Source organism: Symphodus melops (genome assembly GCF_947650265.1).
Source record: "Symphodus melops genome assembly, chromosome: 1".
In the NCBI taxonomy this organism is placed as follows: Eukaryota; Metazoa; Chordata; class Actinopteri; order Labriformes; family Labridae; genus Symphodus; species Symphodus melops.
In genome coordinates this window covers 49558019-49577122 of record NC_136691.1, presented here as the reverse complement: position 1 = coordinate 49577122, position 19104 = coordinate 49558019, and the positions used below count along the sequence as shown (strand labels likewise).

The 19104-nt window shown below is 39.3% G+C and overlaps 2 protein-coding genes across 12 annotated transcripts in view; both read right to left on the bottom strand.

Annotated features, from left to right (window-relative positions):
* sh2b3 (SH2B adaptor protein 3) overlaps nt 1-9999 on the bottom strand; it is a 43059-nt gene extending 33060 nt beyond the window's left edge. For 2 of the 9 annotated variants that reach the window (XM_079368254.1, XM_079368257.1), the window contains exons 1-2: nt 9610-9999; nt 3578-3654 (exon numbers count right to left, since the gene is read on the bottom strand). The gene's annotated coding sequence lies outside the window, so the exon portion shown is untranslated. Of the gene's footprint in view, nt 1-3577; nt 3655-8885; nt 9160-9609 lie in introns of those variants that run through there. The other 7 variants (XM_079368252.1, XM_079368255.1, XM_079368260.1 and 4 more) reach the window with 4 other exon arrangements.
* A 2007-nt stretch (nt 10000-12006) lies between these two features.
* On the bottom strand, nt 12007-16761 carry LOC306823619 (sesquipedalian-1-like). Of its 3 annotated transcripts, none has more exons than XM_079343286.1 (3): nt 16614-16761; nt 16023-16119; nt 12007-15077 (listed from the first exon to the last, which is right to left on the bottom strand). In XM_079343286.1, the coding sequence occupies exon 3, from the start codon at nt 15035-15037 to the stop codon at nt 14153-14155; it is 885 nt and encodes a 294-aa protein (XP_079199412.1). In that variant the 5' UTR covers nt 15038-15077; nt 16023-16119; nt 16614-16761; the 3' UTR covers nt 12007-14152. The 3 variants fall into 3 exon arrangements, with proteins under 3 accessions (XP_079199412.1, XP_079199413.1, XP_079199411.1); XM_079343287.1 differs by lacking the exon at nt 16614-16761 and adding an exon at nt 16291-16584; XM_079343285.1 differs by lacking the exon at nt 16614-16761 and having other exon boundaries at nt 16023-16120.
* Between the last annotated feature and the right edge of the window lie 2343 nt (nt 16762-19104).

The following is a 19104-nucleotide window of genomic DNA, read 5'->3' as shown; positions in this document are numbered from 1 at the left end:
CAAACACAACAGATTTTCCCGTAAAACTGGTGTGGAAATAATAAATACATTCGAAAAGAGCGGCAACATGTGCAACACAAGGTTTAGGATGAAAAACAGATTTTGTTACAACCTTTGAATGTTCATATCCTGAATCACTGGATGAATCACAGAGTCAGAGGCGATACATTCAGAAGGCAGGGAGAGAGTAAGTGAGTGTGTGAGGACAGTTGGGGGAAGGGGGGGGGTGTTAAAAAAGTAAAGAGCAGGGAGGGAATCAAACAAGAACGGGAAGAGGAGGAGACAGAGATAGACAGAAAGACAGATGGAGGGGGATAATGAGAAGGCAGGCAGGAAGTGAGAAAAACAGAGCACAAGAAAGGCAAAAAAAAAAAAAAAAAAAAGGGGGAGGAGACGGCGCCAGGTTTGTGGGTGAAGGTCCAGGTGGCAAAGCAAAAGAGGAACAGAGACCAAAGGATCTGTGGGCTGCTCTGCCCGGGCAGCAATCACAGCTACAGGAAGCCCTGCCCTGCCCTGGCAGGCAGAGAGGAGTGCACAAATGTAAAGACCAAGTGTGCGCGCACACACACACACACACAATGTAACTCTTGTAACTCTTGACTGTAGGTGGAAACACTACTTGAATAAAATGTAAAACGGTCTTTAATATAAATATAATGTAGTTGTAGTTTGTTATATTCAGAGCTGAAATGTACACATGAGAGCGACAGGTGGCGCTGAAGAGTGGCACTTAAAAGGGATAGTTCTGGTTTAGCAGCTGGTCATCTTATCTTAACGTAAGGACTGGCAATGAGGGGACAGAGGCTTACCTCCGTCTAAAACTCATGATCAGAAGTATTTATCAGTAACAGCCTGATTCCGCTAACGCTGTTTTTTTCTGTATAAAACCAGTGCAGTTCAGTGTTTTCAGCCCCCAGCAGACCTAGCACAAAGACACTTTGGGCATTAGCTGTCTGCAGTCACAATGCACTCAGTTCACAGTAGTTTGGAAGAACGATTGCTCCCAATCAAAATCAAGAAGGGGCAGGACTTCTGCTATCTGTCTGATGACTGTAACGCCAGTGCAGGACAGAGTAATCTGACTCGTCTTTTTGAGGTCACAAGTTTCAGGTCATGAGCTGCTGCTGCTACACCAGGATATTATTCCTCTGCACGTTTGATGCGTTCTCTGTGAGTTACCTTGACAGAGAGGAGCATACACTTTTCAAGATTCAAGATTACTTTATTTAGTCCCGAAGGAAATTTGCCTTGGACGTACAGGCTGCCGTATAACACATAACACGAAAAAATAGAAAAATAGAGTAAGACAGTGCATAGCACATAAGTGCTGACAGTGCAATAAAGTGCATACCTACATACATGACATTCCTTTGCAGAATAAAAGCTTACATTTTCATTGATAAAGGTGATAATCTTTCTGCATTTTTTTTTACTTGATATTGATTTATCACACACATTAGAAGAGCAGAAATAGCAACAGCCAGTTAGCCTGCAGTCTTTTACCTTTGTATCGTTTGATACACAGGTGTTGAGAAAAACATTACAGGCACCATTTTTTTAAAGAAGAAACTAAACGGTACAAAAATCTCCAAACATCCTGAAATCAATGAGGAACGAGCTAACAAAAATGTCAATCATGTTTAAGTTAGTCGCTGCTGTGATGGCAACCCTCTCTTTAGATTTTGAATGTTAAACTATGTTTTATTTTGTGTTATACAAGTTATAATTGTGCAATGTCTGTTTTGGATATGAACAATCCTCTGCTGATAACTAGCCCAACAACCCCAACAATCCTTTTCCATCCTTGTCCTATTAGACACAATCCAATATTAAGAACGATAAAAGTTAGTAGGAACTCACAAACAACTATTATGCAAGTCTGTTATCAAAGAATATGACATTCCCACCATAACAGAGACCATTCAGTATCATTTTGACAGGCGAAACAGCATGTTCCCCTGTTAGCTAACACACCCGCGTTAACACAAACTGACACCATGTGAGCCTTTTTTTCCATTCCTTTCCCCTTAATGTTTTATACTTCAGCACTGCATGATGCAGAACTGGCATTACCCGATCACCAGTCCAACAGATGCAGCAAGAAGTTGAAATTGATCAGCGGCATGACAGAAGAAAAAAAGGGGCCAAACGAGGAGGACCTGCAGACGCAGGGACGGGGAAACGGCTGAGCAACAGTGTTCCTGTTCGTGTGAAGATGTGAAAGAGCTTTGATAATGAACAGAGCAGAACGCGAGACGCGCATGGCTTACATAATTGAACAACATATTGTAAAGAAGGAAGTTGTGTGAAACATGAGATGACTTCAGCTTAGATAACCTTAACTTCCCACAGCCCCAGGAGCGCATCAGCTGATTCAGGGGGAAACAACAGAGGTGAGCCTCGGCTCCAGTCTGCAGCAAAGACAAATTGTCAATAAGGGAAACTATTTTGTTCTACACGGGCATCGAAGCCTTTAAATAAGTCTGCTGTCAAAGTTAAGTGCAGGTCATAAGTTATTTCATGAGAGGAAACAACATTAAGCAGTTTGTGTAACACTGTATGTAAAAAGAAATAAATGCTCACACGACACTGCTCTGGGGCGAGGACAACCTTTCATCTTCCAAATGTGGCATTTCGAGGAGCTAATGCTCTTTTTCCTCATGGCTGTGAGGAACATAATGTATTGACTAACAAAGAAAACACTTTTCTAAATCCCAAACTTTTCTCAGTAACACGCTTAGTGTGCACATCGTCAGTGATAACTTGGTAGGAGGATACAGACTTTTTATTAGACGTACCAAATTGCCTCTTATTGATAGTGAACTAGGATGTTGTTAAGCTTGAATCTAAAATATTTTGTTTGGTACGGATTGAGACACAAAGTCATATCAATGCAGAATAAGACTGTAACTGATGAGCAGCAACTTCCTTAATTACTATCAGGCATCAAAAATATTAATGAAAAAGCATTCATATGTGCTTAACAATTGCAAAGAGCAAATGTACTAGAAATATGCACGCTTGTAATCAGGTAGATCGATGTGTTTTGTAACTCTCTTCTAATAAAAAAAAAACAAGTGGTATTCTCAACAGTGAGCAAGCAAAGACTGATCTTTTGTATTGCATAGGCATTTTGTCGTTCTCATGTGTAGGCAGAATACTTTTGGGTACCATAGGGTTTTTGTTTTGGTTGGAGTATTCCCTCGCTCAGTCCTACATTCCCACAACAATGCAGGCTCCAACACAACACAATGCAGCTATTCTTAAGACGCACAGAAATAAAGCCCGGCAGCTTTCTGGCCATTTCCTGAGGCCTGGGAACGGAGAGAGGGAGGCAGGTTGGGAAAAGGCAAAACTAAACAAGAAAAGCTGGATCTATGACAGCGAGGAAATTGTTCAGCACAGGCAAGGATTTCAAGTCGGAAATCAACTGTGTGTTCGAGGATCAAGACCACTTTTACCCTCTGTACTGCAGTTGAGTGGACATCTAGGGCTAATCTTGAAAGGAAAACAGAATATATACAGCATATGATCATGATGTGTCGAGTAATTTTCAATAGCCAAATAAGATTCTCACCATCAAGCATCCTTCCAGCTGTCCTGCATGCTACCAATGACAAAACGTCTCTCCACAGCCTGCAGTCTATCATTATCCTGCAAAGACAGACCCTGGCATGTCAAGGAAATACTAAAATATAGGGCTCCCAGAGACGTAATGACAGGCAAAAAAAATGAATACAGGCAAGTTCAGTTTTGGCTATGGCTGCATGGATACACTTTATTTGTGCAGAGAGAGAAGACGACGGGACCCAGGTCAGTCAGTGACTGTCAGCCACTGAAAGCGGTTGTTTTTTGTTCATTCGTAACAACAAACTACCAATTCTAAAAGCTAATTTTAAGGGCTGAACATTATGGGCGAAAACAAAAAAGTAAGAGTCAAATGAGAACTAACTCCTTATGAGAAGCTTCTACTGTTAGTTCCTGTCAGCGCCACACTCTTTCTAAATGCTATCACAGGGGCAGATTGTTGTGGAGCAGCCTTTAGACTAAGAGGTGTTGCTCTGCCTCACATTGTCAGGTGTCAAGCTACCCTCTGTTTCTATCACTACCCTCAGCTTCCATCACAGTGACTTTTGTGGTTTGCAATCATTTTTTGGCTGGGTTTGTCAAGTGTACAGCCTGCCAGATGATGCAGTTAAGAAGCAATGCAAAGATTAAACTCCTTACATATAGCCTAGGCTTTTTGTGAATGATGAAAAGTGCAAGCCATATCGATGCATCATTTTGATACAAATATCAAATATCACTGGTGTCAAATATCGATGTTCTTCATCTTAACAAATTCTACGTTCCAAACAGATTCTCTGGCCAATTTTTATGTTACATTTACCTTTTTTTATGACAGATAACATGTTATGTTATCTGTCTCCTTTTGAGTCAGCCCGTCACTACTAATGACTCACCACTGAATGAGGGTAACGTGAATGAAAGTAATCATCCAAAGAGGTCGTTAACAGCTGGATACTGTTTGGCAGTGGTTAAAAGAAGTGAATCTAACATCAGATTCAAGTGTATGAAACATGATATATCACTATATCATTATCAAGCAAAAACAACATTAATTGCATCTTTATTATTGTGGCCCTTGCATGGTAGCATCATCCTCAACCTCAGTGATAATAATCATTAAGCTGTGTTGGGAAGCTCAGTTGATCTGTCCTTTAATTACTTTCTTAATCCATTTATTAATCTTTGGTCAATAAAAAAAGATTCATCCTACCACAACACATTTACACCACTACCACAAAATATTTCCGGCCATATAACCAATAGACGCAATGCAGAAATCGTGTTGTCCAATGTACCATGTTCACAGTAAAACAGTCTCATTTTGTCCTGCAAACACATTTTAAACCTCAGAATAATAAACACAGATAGACTGTTTACCATACAGAACACTGAATACAAATACACTGAATAACACAGTTCAGATTAGTGTCTCTGCAACAAAGCCACCAAAAGCTGACCTCAACATATTACTGGAAGCCTTAAATACAGGCTTAGTTTCTGAAAAGCAGAATACAACAATCCATCATTCACAACTTGGTCGAGTCAATTCAAGACAATTCAGCCAATTCAAGCTCAGCAGACTCAAATGTTCCAGCCGGCGAGAGGACAACACAAATCTCGGCCTGAAATCCGCAAAGCACTTTAAGAATGAGTCACCACTACTCATGAAGTCTTTCTGATTCATTCTGAAGAACTATGATTAAGATGTGAGATATTAAATATTGTACACGTGTGCGTAAGTGTGTAGGTGTTATTTGAGGGGTTGAGGTAGGAGGTAATTGACTCCTTCAGTCACATTGTTCAACTGTGAATCATCAGCTGGCATCTGGCTTCCTGGAGATTCAGGAGTTCTAAACTTTTCCACGCTGGGACTAATGATGAGCTGAGTGAGTTCACACTTAACAAAAATCCCACTCTGTCACGACAGAATCTGTTTCTTCTACTTCTTTTGTTTTAGAGCTTAAGTGACATGATGCATGTGAGAATCTGTGTGTTCCTACTTTCACTTCAACTTAGATGTGACTTGCATTTCTGCTAAACATACACACAAAGGAACTAAAACTAAAACAGTTTATGCATGTGGGGACGTGCAACAAACAAGCATTATCTGCTGGGGGGTTTTTTCAAATAGTTGTTTGGTTGATAATGTGTTGCGAAACCAAAGAATTCAACAGCCAGTGTGAAGGGTTCAGTTTGTTATTTTTTTGTCTGAAAACTGGAAATAGCTCATTATTTTTAAAATAATAGAAGCAACAAATCCTCACATTTGAAGATCCCGGAGCTCTAACTACCAGGGCCGGTATCTAAACTCAATACCAGGAGATACAAACCGAAATTGATCCATTAAACAATATTATATTTGATTTTTCAAAGACTATGGAAATGGAAAAAAAAACAGCAAGCATCCATCGATGTAATAAGCCATGTGTTTGGATCAGAGCAGCAGCAGCTGTAACCCATGCAAGCTGTTGTGTGGTAAAGTGTAGCTTGGTATTAGTGACTCCTGGAAGTTAAAAGGCATTTGTGGAAAAAAAAAAAACTAAATCCTGTGTTCAGGCTTTGGAATTTCAGAGAAGAAAAAATGCATTATGGGTAATGAACTTAAAGCCTTTTATCAACCACATCTTCCTTTGTCTCTTCTCCTTCCTTCCCCATCGTGCTACCAAAACTGAAAGTTTTGCAAGTACATTCCTTTTTTCCAGAGAAAAGTTTAAAGTGAACAACTTGAACAATCAACACTATGGAGCCCACATCTGTGGTGTTAGTACACATAAACACAACATCCATTAATGGAATAATACATACCTAGATGAGATGCTTTTAACAACAGATCTTTTAAAGAAACATCCTCACACTGCTGCAGCTAAATCTGGCCTGTAATCAACATTCTTTAACTAAAAAACAAGAGAGCACTGAAGTAACACACACACACACACACACACACACACACACACACACACACACACACACACACACACACACACACACACACACACACACACACACACACACACACACACACACACACACACACACACACACACACACACACACACAGCCTCTAATTATTGCTGCTTTGGAGAAAAACACACAGGCATGCATGGTTGCCCCCCCACCCAAACGCTTGCACAAAGCGTGCACACAGGCAAACTTAACCCCACTGTATTCCTTGAGTGTGTGTGTGTGTGTGTGTGTGTGTGTGTGTGTGTGTGTGTGTGTGTGTGTGTGGTGCGAGTCCAGAGTTAAGGCTGAGATTTTTAGGATTAGCTGTCTGGGTGGCCCAGTGTTCTCTAGTCACATCTCATCCAGAGTCTCACAAACTGCTAGAAAACATGTGTGTTACACTGCAGAATGCCCTTATTTACACCAGCATAGAGCTTTCTTTTTCTGCCATTTTCTGCCCTAATTTGTGACTTCCGTCCTTCTCGGTCATTTTTCTCTTGCAGATTTGCACTCCTGTCTGTCTGTCTGAAAATTAATCTCCACAGTTCCTCTCTTCCTTCCCCCTCCTTTATTTTCCTCTCTTTCTTAGAACCCCTGAGGTAGGAAGCAGAGCTGGCGTCTGATAACATCAACTTGGAACCATGACACTGTCTGAGTCACAGTTGTTAACTAAGGTTTATTTTTTTTCACATCAAGACGAAGAGACACATTTTTATCTGAACACCAAATATGCACAAAACCAGACCAAAAAAAGCAGTGAAAGAACAACTACAAATGTGCTGGGACTCCATGCAAGTTCAGTCTTTTCTTTCAGGGAAAAATCTCTCAGACACACAAAGACAATATTGATTTGTGGTGCATAAAATCCCCCAACAACACAATCATGTCAGAGAAAATTCTATTACATTCATGCCGAACAAGTGTCAACCCCCTTTCTTGGGAAAGTCCAAGAATGCTTGGTGATGAAAATGTAGGGCAGAAATTGTCAAAAGACAGAGCAGTGATGATTTTTGTCAATACTGTGTAATTTAAGTCATTAAAGTCTGATCATATACTAGATCTATGTTACGCTATGAATTTTTGTGTATATTATGTACAGAATTTAACGTATCAGTATCACTGAAAAAAATCAATGATTAGAACTGTAAACCAAACAGGGGTCTTAAACTGTTCTGAACTTTAAATTATAGACAACCTTTTGTCTGAGGCCGACAGTTATCCATGGAAAATATTATGTGCACCAAGCTGGTGTTATTCTGATGTTATTCTGTCTTTGTGCTTCAGTGAGTCAAGGTGTTACAACGGTCACATCTCAATGACTGAAAAAAAAAAAAAAAAAAGAATGCTGACCTGGTGCTGAGATTACTGCTAAATGTAAATGTAACGTAAAAAACAGGTTTTTATGTCTTAGAAGATCAACTTTAAAGACGTGCCTGGAAATGAGGCCCACCTGCTGACCGGATGATACTTTGTAAGGGTGTGCTACAAGACATATGATGGAACAAGACAAAATGTTAACTTTTATAGCTTGAGCTGTATTAGGTCCATTGTGGGTAATTTGGCAAAAAGTATACATAATATCTTTCTGACAATATTAAATGTGATGTGGTATTTAAGTGAATGTATTAGAGACAATACAGACTTCTTGGCTGTTTGTTAGTTAAGTACTACATTATAATTACAGCAGCTATACTATCTTAATAAGTCATTCAAAAGAAAATGTAACAACCATTCAATTACATGTACAGTAGCTATACAGTAGTTATACATGTAGAGGTTTATGTATAGGACTTATTTGCCCAACACTTGCTAAATAACAGCATGGGTACACTGGGAATTCACTATCTATTGTTAATAATTGTAAAAGAAGGCCGTTAGGTGTGATAGGTCACGATAGCCAAACCTATTTAAGTGATAGTTGTTGCACCAAAAATATTGATTTGTGTTTCTGAAACTAAATCTGCTGGACAATTAGACATCTGATGTTAAGTAGTCAAATAACATCATATTGGATGGGTGTAGTTTAGTCCTGTTATATTCCTAGAAATACGTCTGAGAAGAAGAAGAAGAAAGGAAGTAATAAGTTTGTTCATACTTTCACTCTGATGAAGTTTCAAATACTTCTTTTTCTTCTAAAAAAAAAAGGGACATTTAAGTTTACCTTATTATCAGTGACCTGTCCTCAGAGTTTTAAATCATAAACACATACATGTAGAGCACCTATAAGTTTAAAATAATACTGTTCTCTACACAAACCTGCACACACACCAACACACAAGGAGATACACATAGAATTGAATCTCCTCCAAAACACACACACACACACACACACACACACACTAAAATGACTGTTTTGATTTAGTGCTACTCACACAGACAGCTCTGTATTGTGAAACCAAAGTGGCTGCTCCCCACTTGTTCCTGTTATCCAGTCATGGGGGCTGACCACCAACCTGAGCACGCGCACACTTACGCGTGAGCAGCACACACAAACTGTATGTCTGCAACACAACAACAAATAATAAAAACAATAAAAAATAATATTAAACTGGCTGTTATTTCTCGGGGCAACTCAGGTCATTTGTGTTTGACTTGTTAAATGTCCAGACCCAAACATGGAACAAATTCACACACTGTAGTCATAACAGGTTTCAAATTGCGACATCACCATGGCGACCATCGATGACTTATTTGCGCCAAATAATGCACCGAAATGCAATCACTCCAAAAAAAAAAGGTTGCAAATACAGCACATGTTGGGTTATTATTCTGTAAAAGCGGTCCTCTTTTTTATGTGTCGCCAAGCAGCTCAAGGACACAAAATCCAGTGGAGGTCGTGTGACAGGACTCTATCCTGAGAGTAACTTTACTTTATGACAACTAAATCAAATTAAGACTGATATACGATAAACCCTTCAGTGGCCACTATGAGTTTAGAAAATGTATTTTTAAAAGGAAGTCATGTCCACATACTCCTGTGATTATGTCTTTTGGGGGGGGGGGTTCTCGCCCCATGAGGGCACAGTAAAAAAAAAAAAAGAACAAGTAATTAAGTACTGTTTTGAGCACAATAACATTTGAAGGAAACATACTCACATTCTCCGTTATCTTGGATGGGCACCCACCGCAGCACGACGACTAACCAACAAGTTGGACTTCGCATAACGGAAATGTGTCGAGAAGCATCTAAAGTAACTCAAAACGACGTCGGCGGGGAGCAAAAGAAACTGGACACCGGAGGAGAAGAAGAAGCTGCGTGACAAAAAGCTCGTCGCTGCCTCTCTCATTGTGAGTGCGCTACTTGACGGTTCCTCAAAGTAAATGAAAAATAAGAGGAATGAAAACTTTCAGCCACGAACTTGAAGACGCTGGGAGAGTGGCGACTCCTCATTTCCGTTGTCAAAAATGTGCCGCGGTCCAGCTCGTGCGTGAAGTCAGCGAAAACACGACACCTCTGTGTCCGGCTGTGTCTTTTCAAAATAAGAGAAAACGTACCGGAAACAACGGTCTAAATATGACAATGCAGCGTGCTGATATGAAGTACAACTTCTTGTGTTGTGAGTGTGATATTACTTTAATTTTCAAGAGTTATTCAATAATAGTATACAAAACATACATAATAAATTATATTTTTTTGCTCCACTAACTAAACCAGTTCCACAACTTAATGGAACCAGGGATGTTGCCAAGCAACCCAAACATTCTCCTGCACAACATGTATTTGTTTGTTTTAATAATGAAACCAGTGAAATAAAAATATGTTGTGTGAATTAGCCGTACCAGCTTTATTTAATCAAGAATAAGACTTTTAATTGTGATTTAAATTAACAGGTGTCAGGACTGCTGGCTGATACAGCGTGATACATACTGAAATAATCCCAGTTTGTTGTACTCTGAGAGTACTTTGGTGAGAACATTCAGTAAATAACACATGCATATTTACTGTAGAAATAATATAACTGATGATTCAACATGCAAGCATTGTGTTCACTAAGTAGCTGTATGTTGTAGATGTAATTTCAGTCTAATTATACTTTTGATAAGTGGTAGAAGTGAGTATGTAGCTATTTTAGAGAGAGGTGTTTAATCACTCAATCCAACTTTTATAAACTTAAGTTTGACTTACTTTGCAGTTTTGTGTCATTATTAGACTATATGGCATTAAGCCTACGTGAAGCAATCTGAATCAGTCACACTTTATTAAATGCAAAATAAAGTGATGCAAACAGTAATGCTCCAATCATAAATTAATAAAACACAAGTTACTGTAAAAGTTGTGAATATTACGATAAGTAATATTATCATGGAAATACACACATTTTTTGATAAGCTAATTAGTAAGAAATCCAATAAATGATTTTTCTGTGGTGTTCCATAAAGGATTCAGTAAATTGCAAGTTCTTATGTTGGCCTAATATCTTAAAGATAGTGTAAGTAATGATAAGACGTCAAATGTTTTATCTAGTTTTCTTCATAGGCCGAGCTAAATTATAATGCAGTCATTAAAACAAACAAGAAATGCAAAATAGTTCAAAAAGTTCAGTTAAATAATATAGCTGAATATGACGTGTTGCTAAATACAAGGCTTGAGTCAGGGAAGAGAACGTCCCCTGTCTTGCATAGTTCCATGAGCTGCACCATTTAAACACATTTCTTATTAAAGGCCAAAACACCCCGTGACTCGAAGGTACACTACTGATGATATGTCCCGTGTTTCATGATTCTTAGGAGTACCTGACTCTTTCTTATGGGTACCTGACTGACTATTTGTATTTCTTAAACTGGTTGTTTTTTACCCATTTGATCATTTGAGTCCCCGACTATTTTTAGTCTAGGTAATTATCTGTTGGTGTGCCTGTAAAGCATTTGGTCTGCTGAAGCTGTTTGTAAATGTGTTATATAAACTTGATTTGACTTAAGTCAAAGTTTTCTTGGCTGATCCGTCTCCCCTCTTTTGGTGTTGAAAGGCAGAAACACCCCCTGATTCAAAGAATGTGTCCCAAGATTTACATCTTTCCCACGTCTGAGATACAGCTCTCACGCCACTCTCAACATTAAGGCAAACCCTATGTATATACCACCCAATGGCACAGTGGACAGTTTTCCATCACGTCCTGTGTTTCATGATTCTTATAATCTACACACTTCTTTAAATTTCTTCCTACAAAAAAACAGAAAACATTATCAACTGCATACTGAATAAATGATTTCTATCAGGACTGCTGTATTAGAAAGACTCTATTTGAGCTAAGTGTACCTTAAATGGGTCATTTCATGCTTCCAACAGTTTGAGAGGAGTGCCTAAAGCTGGGGCACAGTGACACCAGGTGACAGAGAGGCTCAACAGCACCAAGAATGTGTTGCGCACTTGATCGGTATACATTTTGGGTGAAAAATTGGCTCAATATTGGTGATAAGCACTACCCGTCTGTGAAATTAATTTAAAATGGACTTCATATTAACCCAACAGAGATACCACAGAAAAAAAACTGCTCAAAGCACATTTATATTTTTATTGAATTTTTTTCATCTTTAAAGTACCATATCAGGACAATGTGTTTAATGTTATTGGTCATTTAAAACAATTCTCGTACTTGGTACTATAACATGGATTCTTTACCATAACTGTGTAAGTCAATTGATAAAAAGGTTCATTGTGCACTTTGGTTGCAATTCTTTTACACTCCTTAATAAACACAGATAACACTTTCATTTATGTGATTATTGAAACATTAACAAATTCAGAAAGAGCAGACATGTCATCCTTGATTATAATAATTCTCTTCTGACTGGAATGAATGAAATTGGCACTGGAATCATCATTTTGGATAATACATCTGAAAAACATAGTGCCGTGTTACGCTTTATCATCGCTGTAGTGTTGATACACACAGTGTCGTTTCTATACATGCCGAGTGTACAACCGTAATGATAGAGCTGTGCACTGATGCAGACTGAAGGAACAGAGCCAATGTCAAAAAGTGATTGGAACAACATGAGCGATTGCACAAAAGCAAAACATCAGAACATCCACACATGTAATAAAATTTAAAAAGTCAATTCCCTCCCATCACTGTAAGGTAACAGTTGCACTTTTCTTTAAAAAAGTTGTAAAAAATAATAAGGCACATGAAAACAAAAGTGTTAACAGTTATATGATTGGATTAAGATTTACAGTAAGAGCAATCACTTTGAAAGGGTCCATTACGCAGACCGCTGGTGTTAATTTCCAACATGGAATAGTAAATATTTAGACACAAAACCAGGAGGTTAAATATTCTCATACATTACAGTAGTCCAACACTCATTCTTTATCACGCAGATAAATCAGCTGTAACAAACAAACTGGAATCATCATTTGCAGCTGTATGAAATAGAAAATGGCAAACAAAGATGACTCAATCACATAATTTGAAATTATTTAAAAGGATTATTAAAGTGTAACACACCCCGTAAGATCAAGGATGTAAAATATGAGAGTCAATAGGGAAGTCAGTGACAAGCATTCTTATGACATGGCATCATCTGGCTGATGGCTAACAATAGCTAAAAATACCAGAGTGTTGCTCTGAGCAGGGCCCCCCCCCCAGCTGTGCTGTGTCCCAGCGGGAGTATGGAGCAGAAGCTGGACTAATGTTCATCCACAACACTTTGCATCCTTAGAGTATCACCCCTGTTTCTCTTCGGGTCAATGTTTAAAAAAATGTCACAGTTTAAGGTTGTAAGAAACATCTCTTATCCCACGGCGTCTTGCAATTTCTTGGCTTACCTGCTAAATATTGAACTGCTGTGATTTTATTTCTCGCTCTCTCTCAAAAACAAAGGAAAACACTGAACATTGTAGAGCTAAAGATGCTTCTTTTGATCATCTCTAGCCTTTTCCATTGTTTGCTGCAGTCAAGGTATCACCATATACTGTAGCAACAAATCCAATGTTGTGCTATATGTAGGTCTTTAGATCTTCATTTACGTGCCTTATTACATTTGCATACAACATAATCATCATTCCCTTGGGGAAAAAAGGACCAAAACATTAGGATTTAAGCTCTTGATGTTTTTGTTTCTGATTTTAAAAAAAGCTCATTTTAAAGCAGGTTTATGGGAAAACATGACTGTAGATCAAGGTTCTGTACAAGCTAACTTAAAATGCACCTCAAAGTAACTCCACAAGTGTGTTTGGAAGCTAAAAGAGAAGATACATCTTGAATAAAGTACCGGCAATATAATAATCACGCATTAAGAGTCTATCTGCTACAAGGTCGTTCAAAGCCAAGCTCTTGGCATCTGGTCAGAAACACTGGCACATTTAATTAATGACACCGTTTTAAAAATGACTTTCATTTTAATTGTACTTGGCATTTGACATTCAGAAAGAAAAAAAAAAACCATGCATATTTTGTGTTGTTTATATGATGTCTAGGATTGCACGGTGGATAGTATTGATGTTTGAGACGGCTTGATTCTCATGTGCCAGACAAGATCTCGAATCAATCACCATTTTTCACTTGTTTTTTATGATTGGTTATAAGACTGCAATTTGTAAATGACTGAGTTTTCTCACTTGGGAGGTTGTCAGGTTGCAGATTGTTTCAAAAGGAATGATTTAACTGTGGAACAAAGTGATGATATATCTGTTAGTTTACTGGCTCTGCAGCCACTGCACTCTCAGCTCCTCCACATCTTTTCCGTACCAGTCGTGGAGTTTGGAGAAGCAGCTGGTACCTGGGGAGACGGGGCTTTCCAAAGAAGCTCCTCTTCTCCTGGGTGGAACAGGTGGAGCCCTCACCCCGTCACCACCATAACCAGTCACAGTGTTATTCCCAGAGTCTCCAAAGGCTTCCCAGGCCACACACGCTGTCTCAACAATGCCGTTTGCCAAAGAAGCTTGTGGCTTACTCCATGTGACCCCGTTCTCTTTTGAGCACTCAGAGATGAGCTGCCCCTCATCCTGGAGGCACTTCTGGGCAGAGAAGGGACCTGACGTGGTGGCGGCACTTGGTGATGATGACACAGAAGACAAGGATGAGGAAGAGGATGCTCCTGACCTGGAACGTGCCACTTGGTTTCGCTTGGGGGTTTTAGGCCTGACCTGCAGGCCTCCAGCTCCAACACAACCAGATCCTCCAGCCTCCTGGATCTCCTCTAACTGCCTCTCCAGCTCCTTTACCACTAGCCTCATGTAATCAAAACTGGCTCTTGACAACGCTTTCACCCAGGACTCCATGGCCGCTTGGTTCTCAGCAGCCATCTTGTAAACGCGCGCTTTCAAACAGTCAAACTTAATGGCGAAGGCGAACTCCTCAGCCGACTCGCACAGCTCCACCGTGCATCCCTCCAGGACGATGACGCCGATGGGCTCTCTGCTGTCACGCTCCTCAAAGTAGAAGAGCATGTTGCCCTTCAGGACAAACCAGCGCCGGTGATAAGCTGTGTTGCGCTCACCCTTTTTGAAAAGGAAGCCCGTCTTGTCAGGCGGCGAGTCGCAGGTGGCATAGTGTGCCACGCTGCGCTCGTTCAGCTTCATCTCTCTTCCTTTTCCTTACCTTGGTAGATTGTATATTAACCTAAAAAAAAAAAAAGAATACAACAGAATATTTCATATTCCTGGATTCATCATAATGGACAAATAAAGGAGCTAATGTTTGTTAAACAGACTAAATGCTTCATTTTCTCGTCCCAGACTTCCCTAATGTGCAATCATGCAAGTCCGTACACTTCACTTTTATTCAACCCGCTCTGGTACAAGTGGCATAACGCTGCCAGAGTGAAACAAAAGAAGTTTAGTAGTATTAAAAATCACTGCAAAGTCAATCTCCTCTGCTAATGTCGGCCAACGAGCTTATACAACAGAAAACATTGCTTGAATTTTATGCCTTTTCATCACATGATCTGTAAAGCAGGGCTCAGACATTCCCTCTTTATGAGCTACAACTAATCTAAGTAAGATCGAATAAAATGGAGTTAAATGGACGAGTATGGCCACACACTGGTGTAAGTTACTATAGGTCACCTGTTTAGATTAACTTTTTTCAAATCTTTGAAAATTCCGCCCCCAAACATCCTATCCTATTCTTCTTTCTGCATCTTGTCTCATCTCCCCCATCCCATTTTCAAGCCCAGCACAGTTTAGCAGATGGCTGTTCCGTCATGAGCCCGGGTCTGCTGAAGTTTTCTGCCTGTTAAAAGGACGTTTTTTCTTGCCACGCTATGATGGATTAAGCTGGGCTCTTGTAATATAGCCATAAGTAAGGTCCTTTACCTGTTTTTTGTAAACATAATGATGAGCATGTTTACCTGCTCTTTCGTTAATGTTAACAGACAAACAGTAAGGTCCTTTACCTGCTTTTGTAAAGTGTCTCGAGATAACGCCTGTTATGAATTGACGCTATATAAATAAAGATTGATTGATTGATTGATTGAATCTTAACATCTGTGTTGTATTGATTCAATCACACTTTATCAACACTATCTAACTAAACATCATAATGTAAATAATCTAAATTACTTACGTTATTATCTCATATTCAAGAAGTGACACTCGTCATGTCCTCCCATCACATCTGGATCTGGATCTCTCTTTTTTTCTTCTGCGTTTCCAACCAAATGCTGAAAAAGAAAAGATGTTTTCAAGCGTTCAATTTACATGATCACTCTTCAAACAGTGACGACTAAGACTAGGTATAGGCAGCTTATATCTAAGTGTGAGAGGAAAATTTCCGTGTAAAGAAGTCACTTATTTCAGGACTTAAACGGTGTTACAGATGAGTTATTTTCCACCGCTTTGAGCTATAATCGTGTCTGGACCAGTGATTCAGTCTGGTCACGACGTGTCTGACACATCAGCACTTTCCGCAAATTCATCACGACCTCGTTCACGATCAAAGTTTCCTCAACATAAAAAACAACAAATTAACATTTTCTGAAACTTTAGTCTCTTTGCAAAAATAGCTTTACGCGTCTGCCCACTTTGTTGAATACTAATGGATATATACAGCGTCAGCATTTTTTCACCAAACCTCTGTGCACAGCAGTCAGACACTATCAGTGAATGAAGCTCACACTTTATGACATGTCAACGATAACTAGCGACACATTATTACCTTCAAATACAGAGTCCTTCTCCTGCCAGACAGATAATATCTCTTTCTGTGTCCTTCTTCCTTCTTTCCCTTTTCCTCTTTTCTTCCATGTCACGTGACGGGCAAGGGAGCGCGCGTGTTGTGTTGTTTCATGGCCACCTTGAGTGGGCGGAGTCCTCGCTGCAGCCACACGATCGTCATGGTGACACGAATGTAACAGGATGTGCAGTACATGAAAACAAGCGCACCCCTGTCTCTGCCCTTGGAAAGGTGGCACTTTTTCAACACAGCTGCCCTCTGCAGCTTCACAGTCTCCACCTGCATGACTGGATGGATGCACCTGCTTCTGAATCCTTCGACATTGTTTAGATAAGAAAGATATAAGATGATAAAATCTCATCAAATAAATTGTAAACATAACTTTACGAGACTCGGATTCCAAATGCTTCTTCTAACGTTGTTGCATGTTCTTATATCTTACCACTTATTTCTGTACACAACACAACTTTTTATTAATAATTTGTGTAAACATTTAAAAAAAGAGAGAGAGAACAGGTACATTCAAATAGGTTTGCACTGGCTTGTATATAAAATGATAGTATGATGTCTATATACAACTCAAGTGTTTCTGTAAATTGTTTCTTGCTCTATTGCAGAGAAGAAAATATTAATTGGAAAGAAATTTAACTGAACTGAACAGAACTGTGCATTACTTATGATGATGATGCAGGTTATGCATATTTACCCGTATGCTTAGATATGCTTAGATATGCTTTATTTTCCAACCCACAATGTAAACTAACTTATGAGATATTTGTTAGAATCTGTTATATGTATAAGGTAAAATGGGTTATTCATAAAAAGACAAACCTTCTCAAAGACGCAAAGTGAAAGTCTTCAGTTGTTTTTCTTTTGCAGGTCCAGGAGCTGACGAAGGTGGATCGAGATTCTCCACCTCTTTCATTGTTATCCCAATAAAAGGATTTGCAGCTAACAAATCGCAATAATCAGAATTAATAACGAACAGTAAAAATGTGTGTTTCTCCTTCAGTGTGTTTGTATTTTCCCTATTGATTGGCCCAGACAGCCCATAGACCATCTGATATGGCAGTTTTCTACAAAAGCTGCATCATCATCCAGAGCCTGACCGATAAATCGCCCAGCTGATTCACCACCAGTAAAGCCGAGCACCATGATGTAACTCTTCAGTTATTGTGTCACAATAATGACAGTTTACATCTCCATCAGTTAGCCTATTATATATGGAAAGATGAAATAAGCAGTTCAGAGCCTGTACAGCATGTGGAAAAATGTTCTCCAGCTGAACAAAAACAAAACTGAGTTTGTTGTTTTTGGAGCAAAGGAGGAGCGACTAAGAGTCAGCGCACAGCTTGAGTCAGTAAAACTCTAAACCACAGAGCAGGCAAGAAATCTGGGCTTAGTGATGGACTAAACCTACATCTTAAAAGCCAGATCAAGACAATTACAAAATCAGCCTACTATTTAGTCCTGGACTAAATAGTAGACTGTACCGAGACAAACTGAACTGAACTGAACTGCTTGGTGGAAACAGGGCTTTTGACACTTCCTGTTTGAAATGCAGGGAAGGCTCTGGAGCAACAGGTGAAATATATTTAATGTGTAACAACGAATAAAATGTTTTTTTTATGTAAAAATAGTCAATGTGTGTTTTCTTTTGGTTGAAAATACCTATGAAGTCATTTGCCAATGAGTTATTCTTCAGATTTATCATAAAGTTGTGTGTTGTGTTAATCACAAAGTACTCATTGCTAGTCATGCTAAGCTAACACTAACACATTGTTACTGTAACATTGTTATGACCAGTTCGTTTAGGGCCATAACAGATAGCGGAGATGCAAACAAAAGGGTGCCCCGCATTCGAAATCTGTTCTTTGGTTCCTTTCTCACATGTCATTCCCCACTTTCACCGATTTCTGCCTCTAGCCTGCATCCTATCTAAATAAAGGTACAAGAAAGGCTGAAGATAAACCTTCAAAAAAATAAACATTTGTTCTTCTGACTTGTCTACAGATACCCAGTTCAACCACAGTTTTTTTTCTACTTTTCATGCCTGCTCAAAGCTACCACAGCAAAGAGTAAAGCATGCACTATTCCTGTGCAGATGTTCCAGATCATGGGTTTGATGTTTTGACTTTTCATTTTTCAAGACTGTGTCCTCTGGGCCACCGCTGGCATATTAGTGTAACCCCTGTCCTTCATTTTTATAGCACTGAACGGCTGGATTTAGCCTGTGTTATAATGCCTGACAAGCCACTATGAATTCATTATAATATCTTATCGAGGTCTTTAGCACTGCCAGCCAGCTATCTCATCAAACACTAATCTTCAATTAACTGATGCAGCCACTGGGGCCATTTAATATATTTTTCTTTCTGATCAGTTCACTCACACTAGCTTTTCGGTAACAGTGATTAAGGGTGAGCATTTAATTTCCTGTGTGAGACCCAGTTCAGAGTAGTGATATTCTGAA